This window comes from Rhodamnia argentea, chromosome 4 (genome assembly GCF_020921035.1).
Source record: "Rhodamnia argentea isolate NSW1041297 chromosome 4, ASM2092103v1, whole genome shotgun sequence".
Lineage (NCBI taxonomy): Eukaryota > Viridiplantae > Streptophyta > Magnoliopsida > Myrtales > Myrtaceae > Rhodamnia > Rhodamnia argentea.
The window spans coordinates 9,616,712-9,629,777 of record NC_063153.1 but is presented as its reverse complement, the minus strand read 5'-3'; the positions used below and the strand labels follow the sequence as shown (position 1 = coordinate 9,629,777).

At 45.6% G+C, this 13,066-nt stretch overlaps 1 protein-coding gene across 1 annotated transcript; it reads left to right on the top strand.

Annotated features, from left to right (window-relative positions):
* The first annotated feature begins 3,264 nt into the window (after positions 1–3,264).
* On the top strand, positions 3,265–5,293 carry LOC115753706. The gene is made up of 3 exons (XM_030692441.2): positions 3,265–3,427; positions 3,638–4,135; positions 4,475–5,293. The coding sequence occupies exons 1-3, from the start codon at positions 3,346–3,348 to the stop codon at positions 4,999–5,001; spliced, it is 1,107 nt and encodes a 368-aa protein (XP_030548301.2). The 5' UTR covers positions 3,265–3,345; the 3' UTR covers positions 5,002–5,293.
* Positions 5,294–13,066: the final 7,773 nt, after the last annotated feature.

Below are 13,066 nucleotides of genomic sequence, written 5' to 3'. Positions count from 1 at the left end.
ATCTGGTAAAAGGGCCCAGTTTTTCGTGATGATGTCGAAAACATTTCAAGGTCTGTCTGCAATTTACCATATGGACCCTGAAGCCTGTACATAGTCGGCGACTTGACATCGAAAATCTTTGGGGGGAAGAGAATTTCTATTCTGGGAGCAATTCCATGTGCATGCACGAGGCCATTCTTCAACGGAGGGCCTGCATGTGGTGCACTAGCCTGCCTAATGGTCGGCCCCGGTTTGTCTCTCGGACTTTATCTTCGATCTATCCGAACGACATTGGATTTGCGTTATAAGCAATTATGCTCCTAAAGTTAAGACGCGGCACGATATGTTCTCGTGAATCTGGAGATGTAACACGTATAAAACATAAGATTCAACAACAGAACTTGCGCCATTATAATATTCACGGTGGAAATCTTTCTGAGTTGATGATATGTTCGTTCCATATACATGCCGTGGGTAAAGCAAAATCTTAGGGATAATTGTCTAAAAAGCCCTAACACTATTATACAGCAGCCAATATTGTCCTAAACTTTTCAATTTGACCAATTTAATCCTAAATATTTTAACAATTTGCCAATGCAGTTCTTCCGAACAATATTGGCTAATAATCCCTGACGTGGGTGTTGCTGCCGAAGAAGGAAGAAGGAAAAAAAAATCAAAAATTCAGAAATTTTTTGAAAAAATTGGGAAAGTAGTCTATGTCAGTGTCAAGGGTCGTGCCATGCGGAATAGTCAATAGTCACACCGGTGACTTTTGGTCAATTTTGATCGGAAAGAATGTATTAGTAAATCATCAAAAGGCTTAGAACTAAATTAGGGAGAATTACAAAAAAAAATCATAAACTCATTGCAATTGTATCAATTCAATGCTAAATATTTTTTTAATCAATTCATTCTTAAACATTTTGTATTTATGCCAATTCGGTCAAAATAGTGATGCTAACGTGGTGCACCGATGTTGACGTTGATTTTTTTTTAATAATTTTTTATTTTTCTACAATTTTTTTGCTTTTCTTTAGTTTTTTCCCTAACCCCCTTGTCAGCCTAAGGGTTGGGGGGAAAGCTAAAGAAAAGAAAGAAAAAAACCCTACAATTAAAAAAAATTTATTAAAATATCATTAAAAATTATCACATCGGCACCAGCGGCGTCACTTCAACACCAGCCCGTCAAACTTAGACGGATATACCAAGTTGGCAAAAATACAAAAGCTTTAGGGTTGAATTGACACAATTACAATAAGTTTATGACTTTTTTTTTTTATAGTTTTACTAACTAGATTGGTTGAATTAGAAGATTTATGACTTTTTGGACAATTTCCTTCCAAAATTTACTTGTGTTACTCGATTTTCGACTCTCTTCTGACTTGAGGCTTCCTATTGATATAGCATATCGTCTTCATTGTTCAAGAGGGTGTGAATAATTGTCCAAAATTTTAGCGGTTACTTTGCAAAATGTTTTTTTTTTTTTTTGTCAGACTTTGCAAAATGTTTAGCATTGGAAATTTACTCGGACTTCTTAGTTATCGATAAATCTATAAATACACGTTTTTTCTCCTCTCTTATTTTATTTTCTCTTTTCCTTTCCCTTCTCGTGGTTCAGAATTTAGGACAGTTCTATTAGTCACCATTCCATCTGCCAGGAGACAAGTTCATTGAAGAGGGCACATGAATGGTTTCGTTTGACTACTGGGTCGATGCAATGCAGACCGGAAGCGCTTCGTGATGTCCTTTTTTCCCAGCACATGGAGCTGGATCGAAACCGTCAGAAAAGCCTGTCATGTCATGTTAAACTCAAAACATTCGACCGTTGGTCGACTTCTCTTCTACCTTCTATATGGCCAACACTTGAAAGGACAAAAAGACTTCATTTCAACCGGACTCTCGGGGGTCGCGAGCCTTGTCCGGTCGACTCGAAAACGACACGATTGTTTCAATAGATTGTATTGAAATTAGTGTTGGATCTTATGTTAAGTCAAATTATCCTGATACAATGACATATAAAAGTGTTTTACTACACTGACTGCCTTGACAATTAAGTGCCTTTTCATTACGTATGCTTGGCCAATGCTTAACATATGACCTCTCCACAAAGGTTTGAAATATCATCATTTTTCTCAAATAGGGACCTGAAATAGGTATTATTATAAAGAAGGGTCTAAAGTTCCTATGCCAATTTCAAAAAAGGGCATGACCTCACAAGATGATCAAGGGTATTTCCATCCTTTATGTTTTTGATTTTTTTTCTTTTTTATTTTTCTCTTTCTTTTTCCATTTTCACCGGTGGCTTGTCTTAGGCGATGGCCGGAGAGTGTTGGGCGAGGGTTCCTCTTACCGGGCTAGCCTTGCTTGGGCGGCCCTTACTAAATCTTGGTGATGGTCACCTTGCGCGCAGCCCGAACACGAAAAGAAAAAAAAGAGAGGAACGAAAATACTAAAAATACTTACGTTAGATGAAAAAATAAGTACTATTTTAAATTAGGTGAAAAATAGACAAAAAAAATTAAGATTTAAAAAAAAAAAAGAAGGGGAAGGGAAAACCACAAGGACCCTTCAAGCACTTGCCGCTGTCACCCCATTGCCAAGTAGGGCCGATAATCGTGGAGGATGGCCAACTAAGGATCAACAAAGATCATTGGCCCTTGCCCATATTTGGCTGAGGATTGCCACTCGCACCCGACCCATACTAGTTGCAGCCCTCACTTGAATTTGGGTAAGGGTCACCTACCACTAGCCAAGGACCCAACAACCTTGGCCAACCCTTGGTCGGCCATCTTCCAATATCGCCAGCCCTTCCCGACAATGGTGGAATGGCAGTGGCGAGGGCTCGCCTAATTCCTTCCTCTTTGTTTTTTTTTTTAAATTTAATTTACTTGTAATAATATTTAAATGATATTTACAATTAGGATTATATTTGGATGAAAATGCTTTTGATCCGCTAGAATATTTATTCAACCGGCTAGATCGAGACCCTTTTTGAAGAGGTCATGGCCACTTCATGTTCTTATTTGAAATAAGATATAATGTGACCCTTATTTAAAAAAACAAAAGTATTTTCAGACCTTATTTAAAAAATTTCCTGTTTTTGATTTGGGCAATTATTAAAATCTGAACCGAACGGATAAATTTCAATTCCCCAGTAGTAAATACCCACGTGAAGTCGCAGCCTTTTCAGTGGCAAATGCCGTGAATTCGGCGAAACCCGAGGCCTCTTCTGCACTCGTACATGCATATAAGCCGATGCTTCGCTTTCCTCGGTGCTCCATTCTTGTCCGACTCCGTTTCCTTTCCCTGCGAAGGAAAAAAAAAAGGTCACTTCATTTTCTAATTTAAGCTGCGCAGAGCCTCGTGATGATGGTGAGAGCGGCCATCTCAGCGGCGGTGCTGCTCCTCTGCGCCACCGCCGCCCACCGTGCCTCCGCCTTCATCGACGGTAACCACTCGTTAACCAAGTTTGTTCTCCATCAGTCTTCAGCTTACGATATTATTCACCCTCTGCTCGAGGTCATCAATGGCCAATGAGCATCTAGCCTAGGAAGCCAAGATTGTCCTGGACGTTGATGAAGGGAACCTATGCTTGCCAAGTTTATGTTACACAATGTTCATGCCTTGACATTTGCATTTGTGCTCTCGGGGGTTGCAGGATTAGTACCGAACGGCAACTTCGAGCTCGGGCCGAAGGCCTCGGACATGAGAGGCACGGCGGTGCTCGGCCGCTATGCCATCCCGAAATGGGAGATCTCGGGCTTGGTGGAGTACATCAAGTCGGGCCAAAAGCAAGGGGACATGCTCCTGGTGGTGCCCGAGGGCGCGTTTGCGGTCCGGCTCGGGAACGAGGCCTCGATCAAGCAGAGGATGAGGGTGGCGAGAGGGATGTACTATTCCCTAACGTTCAGCGCGGCGCGCACGTGCGCTCAGGAGGAGAAGCTCAACATATCCGTGGCCCCGGACTGGGGCGTCCTGCCGATGCAGACTTTGTACAGCAGCAACGGCTGGGACTCGTACGCCTGGGCGTTCCAGGCCGAGCTTGACGTCGCCGAGATCGTGATCCACAATCCGGGGGTCGAGGAGGACCCGGCTTGCGGGCCGCTGATCGATTCAGTAGCGATTAGGGCTCTGTATCCCCCAAGAGCAAGCAATAGTAAGTCCCATTTCAACTGAATTCGTCGCCTATCAGAGTAATTTGATTGAACAGGACCTGTGTATGCTTATTTGCTATGCTTACGGTTCCACCCGTATGCGCGCGCGCTGTTCGTACGATTTCGAGTCGTTTTCTGCGGTGCTCCTCAAATTGAAGTTCCAGATTGAGGCAATTTAGACACTGTGATCAATAAGCCCTGTGCAATTACTCAAATTTAGGTCCAGTTGACATGGTGCAGGAGTCAAATTCCTACACAGCTCAGTTGTGACCATCAATTAGGAACTTCAATGTGTCTCTGATTAATCAAGTTCACCTGGGTGTTGTGAATGAACTATGCAGGGAACTTGTTGAAGAATGGGAATTTCGAGGAAGGTCCCTACGTCTTCCCGAACGCGTCGTGGGGCGTCCTGATCCCTCCAAACATCGAGGACGACCACTCCCCCTTGCCGGGTTGGATGGTCGAGTCACTGAAGGCGGTCAAGTACATCGACTCGGACCATTTCTCGGTCCCCGAAGGCAAGAGAGCCGTGGAGCTCGTGGCGGGAAAAGAGAGCGCCATCGCGCAAGTGGCCTGGACGATCCCCGGAAAGACGTACGTGCTCTCGTTCGCCGTCGGAGACGCGAGCAATTCCTGCAAAGGGTCCATGATCGTCGAGGCGTTCGCGGGCAAGGACACCGTCAAAGTCCCATACGTATCGAAGGGCAAGGGAGGGTTCAAGCGCGCCATCCTGCGATTCAAGGCCGCGTCTGTTAGGACTCGGGTCATGTTCTACAGCACGTTTTACACCATGAGGAGCGACGACTTCTCGTCTCTCTGTGGTCCTGTTCTGGACGATGTGAAGCTGTTGAGCGCTCGGAACTTGTGATCGATGGAGTAGTATCTCAGGCCCGACAAGGTCAGCTCGAACCTATTCTTGCCGGAAAGAGGGTTATTGATTTCTACGGTTGTTCTAGAGGGAAGAGGAGAGATTCCACGACTTGTATTGTGGCTTTCTTTTAGCAAATCTTCCAAGAAATAAGAGTCATATAAGATAGGAATGTTAGGATTCCACTTAGGAGTGCTTTTTTCGGTATGAGGAGAGAATGTACTTGGAGAAAGAAAAGAGAAAATGGTCAATTATGTTACCATCAGTTACTGTTGCTGAATTCCAGGAAAAAACAACAGCACTAAAAACTAGGGGCGTGAACGGTTCTGTTCAGTAAAACCAAACCGGCGTATGCTTGAACTGAACCAAATCTCTCCCCGAATCAAACATGAACCGAACCGAAAATCCAGTTCGGTTCGGTTCAGTTCTGTTATGTTCAGTTTTTGGTTTTTTGCAATACAGCTCAGATACCTGTGTCCCCTCGAAACTTACCTTCTTCTCCTTCTTCACCAAATGACGTCCCTTCAGCTGCATCCCAAGCCGGAGGTGGCATAGCACACCATCAACTTTGAATCTAAAACAGCATTTGATTAGCCCCATCCAAGTTCTGCAGGACCAGTGCAGCTTCAATTCCCAGCTTAGCAAAGTCAGATGAACTCCATATTCGGCATGAACTTTGGCAATCTTCTGTTGTTGCAGCAGGGGCAGCTTCAATTACCATTCTCGATCACATCGGCCTCCTTGGCTTGCAAGGAAAGACCCGAATCACACACAACTGTAGTGGGGAATCTCTCCAGTAATGACCCCATAGGATGCCAAGGATCAAACCAGAGGGAAGAGCTCTTCCTGTCACCTACTACCTTCTGGACAAGCGATTTGAATTCGGCTCTGAGTTTTACAAGTTTCCTCGAAAATATAGGAAGAAGCAGCAGAGGGAGTATAGTCAATCATAAGCACAAGGATGCAGCTTCTACAGGTAGCAGCCATATTAACTTCATAATGTCTCGGTCGGGCGTTGACGAGTCACGGCGTTGTCTTAAGACCAACCTGTCCTCTTTCTTCGGCAAACGCACATCTATCCACTTCACTTTTGCACACTCAGTTCTCAGATCTGAACCAGAACTAAAAGGAGCTGCAACAACTCTCAATAGCCTTGATCGCCTTCTTTGGCAAGACTAAAACACCAAACCAACGTTAGACAAATCTATACAATAGAGGCCTAACAAGCAGAAGACAACCTTCGAGAGCTCCCACCTTGTTCAAGGAGCCTTCCAGACATCAGAGGCAGCCCCAAGGACTTCGCAGGAAGAGAACCCATCTTAAACCCACTACTTTGAATCATTTTCTCCAAATGTGCTAGAGAGGCACCTGAAGCATCTAACTCAGTTTTCTCAGGATTCAATTTCAGACCCCGACATCTCGTAAAATGCTCGGAAAATATGCAGAACTTCCTGCGTAGCTTCAACACTTCCATCCGTCAAAACAAGGATGTCATCAGCACAGCACAAATGAGTCAGCTGGGTACTTAGGATGGTGTGGCAACCTCTCTCGCTCAGCAGCACAATTCAGCATTCAAGATAGTATTTCAATGTCCATGCCAATAGGCATGCGGTCCGCTGGTAAGGGATTTGGGAGGTGGGGACGCTAGTATCATAGATGCATAGAATCAAATTATCAAAAGCCGTCCATGAGGCCTGCTTTTATAGCACTTCTTATCTGCTATGTTTCAATGTCATCTTGTGACTGCCGGATCATTTTTCTAATTACTAGAAAGACGTGCAAAAAAAAGACGCAAAGTAAAAAATTTTGCATATTTTAGAGAGAGAAAATTGAAAATTTCGAAATTCTATTTTGGTTGAAAAAATTTCGAATTTAAATATTGCGTTTTAGAGATCATATTTTACTCTATTACAGAGATTTCATCTCTTATAATATTTGCGTCTCTACCCATGGAGTTCAACATATAACTATAATTGACTTTAGGTTATTGACATCAATACTAATTGTTGCGCGTTGAAATCTTTCGACGGGGCTTTGCCGATTATGGGTTCTAGGCCCAAATTGACTTTGGCCCAAAGAGGGTTACTTACGCGAGAATCTTTTATCGAACTTAATCCGTTCGTTTTCCGAAAAGGAGCTCTAGGTCGATTTTGGACAGAGAGTGTCAAATGCAGTAGATTTACACAAAAGGGCGTGTTACAAACGGGCTTTCGACAACTTCGACGGCCCAATATGCAATAGTAACAGTATGTGACAACTTTCGACGTGACCCCGGAATTGAATCGACGGGATCGGGAGATGATATAGGACACAATGCTGGAATTTAATCAACAAGACTGGACGGGGGATTGTAGGACACAATACCGGAATTGAATCGACGGCACTGGACAAGATGGGTGAAGGGTGCAACACCGGAATTTAATCAACGGCATTGAACCTAATGAGTAGATGCCGGAATCTAATCGACGACACTTAACTCTGGATATGATACTCGTCGGAATTGAATCGACGACGGGGATCTGAAAACTACAACTAGGCTAGGCTAAAGGCTAAAGGTTAAGAGCTAAGAGCTAGTTTGAAAATGCAAGTGTTTTGGATTTGTTGTGTGTGTACGTGTATCTTGCTATTGCGAGGTATTTATAGGCAAGCTCTTTGGTAACCGCCGAGCGGTTTCTTCCTTTGGCCCCACGCTTTGCTCTTTTCCATAAGCCACGTGGATGACGGTTTCCCGGTCTTCGCGCCTTTTCTTTTTACCTCGTGGGGATTACCGCCAACCGCTTCGATCGTGGCCTCCCTCCACGCGCTTTTCTTGTTCTAGAAGGAAGTGGCGCGAGAATTTACCCCGACACGTGGCACCTTTCTGATTGATACGTTCCCTGCTTCGGTGTCCCTTCCCGTAGGCGATTATCGCTTCCCCACGTGCTTGTCACGAGTCTCCCTTGGATTATTTTAAGTGTCAACATATGCCCCCTTAAAAGATGTAAATCGAAGATTTACCTCTTTTAAAATATCTTCCTTTGGTTTGGTGATCTCCAGTTGTACAAATGATGATTACGCTTTCCCTTTGATCTCTTTTCCCAAAACGCAACCTTTCGACTTCGTACCGTGCACTGGCCTTTTCTTCGTCTTGCTTTTAAGGATCTTGAAAAAGCTCCCAATTGTCGTCTTTCCTCATCAGCGGTTTTCCTTGAACCCTAAACCCCTTTTTTCCGAGTATTCCAAGCTCTCATGGCGACCGAAACCCCTGAGTTCCTTCCTCACCGGTTCATCGCTCGCTTCGATGGGATCATCAATAGTGATGATGCTGATCACCGTTTTCTCAAGTTGTTGAACAATCACCGAGAGTACGCCGATCTTATTCTTGGGCCCGGTCTCCATGATCACCACCATATTCCATTATCTCTTCGGTCTTGCTTCCCAATGCGGGCCGATGAGCAACTTCCAATTCAAGCCTCTCCACTAAAGGACATTTGGTCCATGCCGGCTCGATGATTTAGGAGTTTTCCGTCATTTGATGACGGGGCTTATGCCCGGTTCCAAAGGCTTCAAGAGGATATTCCAACAGTTGGTCTTTAGGAAACAGCGCAAATCGGGACAGCCATTGAGGTCAGCATGTTGTCCCATGATTTGAATAAAGGTCTTTTGGGGTCCGTTACAAGCTTCTAGTCCTCCTCCATCAATTGCTTTTTCTTCCCGTGGGGTCCCATGTCCGTAACCCTTTTAGATACCTTCGCCATAGCTGGTCTCTCCCCTTATGGGGCCTCGATCAAGAATCTAGGAAAAACCAAGGATTGCCCCATTTCTGACGATACTCTTGCTTATGGGAAGTTCATCGATGCCCATAGTAAAACGTCCGGAGATGTCTCTCTCGAAGAACGAACGGCCTTCCTTCTTTTTTGGCTGTCGAAATATCTATTCTTAAGCCCAACGCTCAAAGTGTCCAAGGATTATTACGACCTTGCCTTACTCCCGGCAAAAGGGAATCTTGTTGCCCTTGGCCCTCTTGCTCTGGCGTCTCAGTACAGGAGTGTTTCTTACGTTGCTCGACTAATGTCGAATTCCGAAGAGGATGGTGTACTATCAGGTCCGCTCTGGATTCTCCAAGTCCGGGTCGCATTCTACTTCCCTTTCATGTTTGAGAGCGTCCCTTCTTTCAATCCTAACATGGTCCCCTTGAAGCTTGGCATACGACTACTCCAAGCTGTCCCCTCGAAGGTCCCTGGTAATGTTCGACCATTTCGGTTCTTTCTTCGACAACTTCTGTCTCATGAGGCCGATCGAATAGATTTCTTTCCTTACCGCTCGGGTGAATTCGATTTTTGTTTCAACTCTCGAACCTTAAAACGGTTCAACCATCGTGACTTTTGGACCTTTGTCCTCTTCCCTCGGGACCTTCCAATCGAGCTCTGTCTTAAGGGAAGGTTCTATCCTGGCTTTGAACCATATTCCCCCAATCTCGCGCTAGGCGGTTTGGCCTTCGACAAGCGGTGCCTATGCCCATCCCTTATCTCATGGATTTCTCATCGATGGACAAGAAGATCTATAACATCAAGATTGATGGGCCGTTCACCTGTTGTGCCGAAATTACCACCATGATGCATCGGCGGTTTTCGGGGGACATCCCATCGGCACTTCGTTCGGGTCCCGGCGTGACTTCCGAGTTTACGACCTGGTGGACGTCCTTCGCCTTCGAAAGCCCTTTCGAAGATGCTATCTCATCCATCCTCCGGAGTAGCCGGATACTGCCCTTTGGTCCTGTCTTGAAGAAAACTGGGAAAAAGGGTGCAACCAAAGCTCTCTCGATTGGTGGTCGCAAGCGTCTGACGACCGTTTCTAGTGAGTTTCTTTCTTCCTAACTTTCTCGGTATTACTAGCCCGGAGTGATTTTTGCTTTATTTTCGCTGTTAGGTGATAATTCTGACGACGAAGGCGATGAAGAGACGCTCACCTCTCTCAAACGGCGAAAGATGGTAGCGAAGAAGAGCAAATCTCCGGTGGAGTCTCCGATAGTTCCTCAGCACGTCGAAGCGTCTCCAACCGCTCATCTTGAAGATCCTTTGGCGGATCTTGATCCAACTATTTGGGGGTCCAGCAACATTACCATTGCTGAAGGTTTGTCCGGACCTGCGGCTCCTTCACCTACTGAGCTTCAAGGGGAACCTTCTTCGCCGACCCTTGCCATTGTCCCGGCCCCGATAGTCGAAGCTCCTTTAACAGCTGAAAATCCCTCGGTACTTAAAGATCCTTCATCTGCGGACGTTATCCGGGATCTTCCCGCTGCTTCTCTTCTTCAGTCGCCCATCGAAGATGTTCAAGCTCATCTTGCTGGATCTTCTCGCTCTTGAGATCACCCGAGTATGCACGAATCAAGCAACTCGCCCGACTCGGAGATTTTCAGCAAACCGGGAATCATGCTATCTTGCTCCCTAGACATTGTTCATTCGGGGGTAGCCTCTTTCGTCGATAACCCGTCGAATATTCAAAACATCCAATCTGTGATGGAGTGGTCGGTCAAAGAGGAAGTCGGTGCGAAACTTCCTGAAGGCCTAGTCCGCCGGCTGAAAACGTTCTTGGAGCACTTCCCTACTCCCTTTATGCATTATCGACGATGTCGGGACAAGGTGCTTGCTCTGTCGAATTTTCCCGATCAGCCCTTTTCTCCTAGCTTTGAGACCCAAGAGGCGAGGCAACTTGTAACTCAAGGAGAACAGTCCCTTCAATCAGTTGTCGACGAGCTTGCTGCTTTAGATAAGAAGGAGGCTACCCCGGAGCAACAAAGGCTGGCGATAGAGAGAGAACTAGAGGAGACTCGAAGTCGGCGATCGACAAGTACTTCCTGTCGATCCTCTATAGAAGATCAACCGAAAGCGTTCGCGACTTCCTTAGAAGAGAAGAAACGAGCCGATTGCGCTCGGGTTATGCGAGCGTAAGTAGACCGACGTCATACTAGGAATGTGTATATAGATAAAAATAAGAAGTTTGAACGTTTACTCTGCGAGCTGCTTGAGGGGATCAAGACGGCTTTGTATCCCGATTTTCGTCAATAAAATCTCCCCTTCTTTCTCCTTATTTTCCGTATTGCATTATGCCACGATCCATGTAATTGTCCACGTCCGAGTAACTGCCATCATAATCCCGAGTCGGTTACTTCAAAATCCCTTATAAATAATGATTGCCTCCAAACGTCAATTCATACGAACTTTGCTATCAAGTTCACATGAGTACTCGCGCAGCTCCTTGCTTGTCGCGCTTCGACGCTTTCTCTCACATGAGACCAGAAGGGAACTTTCCTTATCCTTCATGGATCACCAACCCAGCAATGGTCACATAATTTTGGGTCCGCATCTCACGAGTTTGCCACCCCCCTCTTCACCGATTAATTGTTTTCCCATCTGTTACGAAGAAGTCTTACCCTTTGAGCAATCTATTATTTGTACCTCTGCTTGGTCATCGAGTAACTATAGATTTTCTTCATACCCAACCTTCGACCATCGGTTTTACAACCGGTACAAACGACTAGAAGGAGAAGCGGCTACCATCCGGGCACAGGCCGGGATAGATGTCCTATTGTCCTTTTGCGGTACATCTATTGATCCCTCGGAGTATGGCCTCGTCGGTAGTTTGTGTTGCCTTTGGTCACCGTCATCGAACTGTTTCTTTTTGCCTATTGGTCCAGTGACCCCTACCCTTCTTGATATTTGGTTTCTGACCGGTCGTTCTCCATTTATCGACGGTGACCTTTGACCTCCGGACAACCAATTTTTCCTTGATATGTCCTGCTGCCTTGACCCGCCATATGGCGAATTCATGGAACGCCATGCTAAACCTTCGGGACCCATTCTTCTCGAGGAACATACAGCCTTCATTTTATGTTAGCTTTGCAAATATGTCTTTTGTCTCCCCACATGTCGAATTTCCTCAGAATTTCTTGATATGGCCTATGAACTGGCATGTGGTGTTGATGTTGGCCTAGGCCGGATGTTCCTGGCTGCATTATATCGGGGATTGTCGGATGCTCAATTTTCGCCGATGGACAATCATCCCGCCCCCTTTTCGGGTCCTTTGTGGATTCTGCACCATTGGGTCCGAGTGTATTTTCCTCATATGTTTTTTGATCAAGCGCTCACTTCAACAACCGAATCATCGAAAAGGGATGATGTACCCATGGCGTTCAATCGGACCCTTGGCTGTGCCCCCGACAATCTTACCGCTTTCGACGACTTCCTTATTGAACTGTTGTCTCTCGCCAGTTTTGATTTCTCCAGGCTGCCCGTCGACAATGATATCTATAGCTCGTCCGGCACAGATCCCGATTCTCGTCTTTTCTGGATGAGCGTGTTAGTCACAACCGATTTAGCCATGAATTTATCCGGTGGCGGCAAATTCTCATCAGGATTTGAGATTTATAATCCTCATTATTGTGCTCACCAATTCGGGCTTACTCGGGGGGTTCCAATGCCGGTAGTGTATTCCATGAATTTCCCTTTATCCGGTCGCAGAGAGGAGGTGACCGACATGATGGGCCATATCGAAGTTGTCCATGCTGTTCTCGGACGCTTTGTATTTGTCGGCTTCTCTTGCCATTCTTGTAGTACCTCATTTTTCGACAAGTGGTGGCTCTCCTACCGCTCCTCTTTGTTCTCAACCGGTGCAACGGACGTTCTCTCGAAAGTATGTCGACACTCATTGGGCTTACTGCATCCTCTAAGAAGACCTGCTTCTTTCGTTATTCCGAGCATTATACTTGAGCAACCCGTCGATGAAGGTAAACCCTTTGTTGATATAGACAATCCGATAATGAAAGTGGGTACTTCTTTGCATTCTTGCTTGATGTAATTATTGATCCGACTTTCTTCCCGGATGATTCACCGGCTTCTGATGGCCGCACGGATGACTTACCCAACAAATCGTGGGTTGTTCATATGAACATGGCGAGTGCCTCGGCTGGCCCATCGAATACTCTTCGCTGCGACTATTCATGCCTTCGCGGCAAATGGTCACGCTTGCATGACTTACTAGGAGGAGGCTATGCCTACATATGTAACCAAGCGTGCGTCGAGGACGA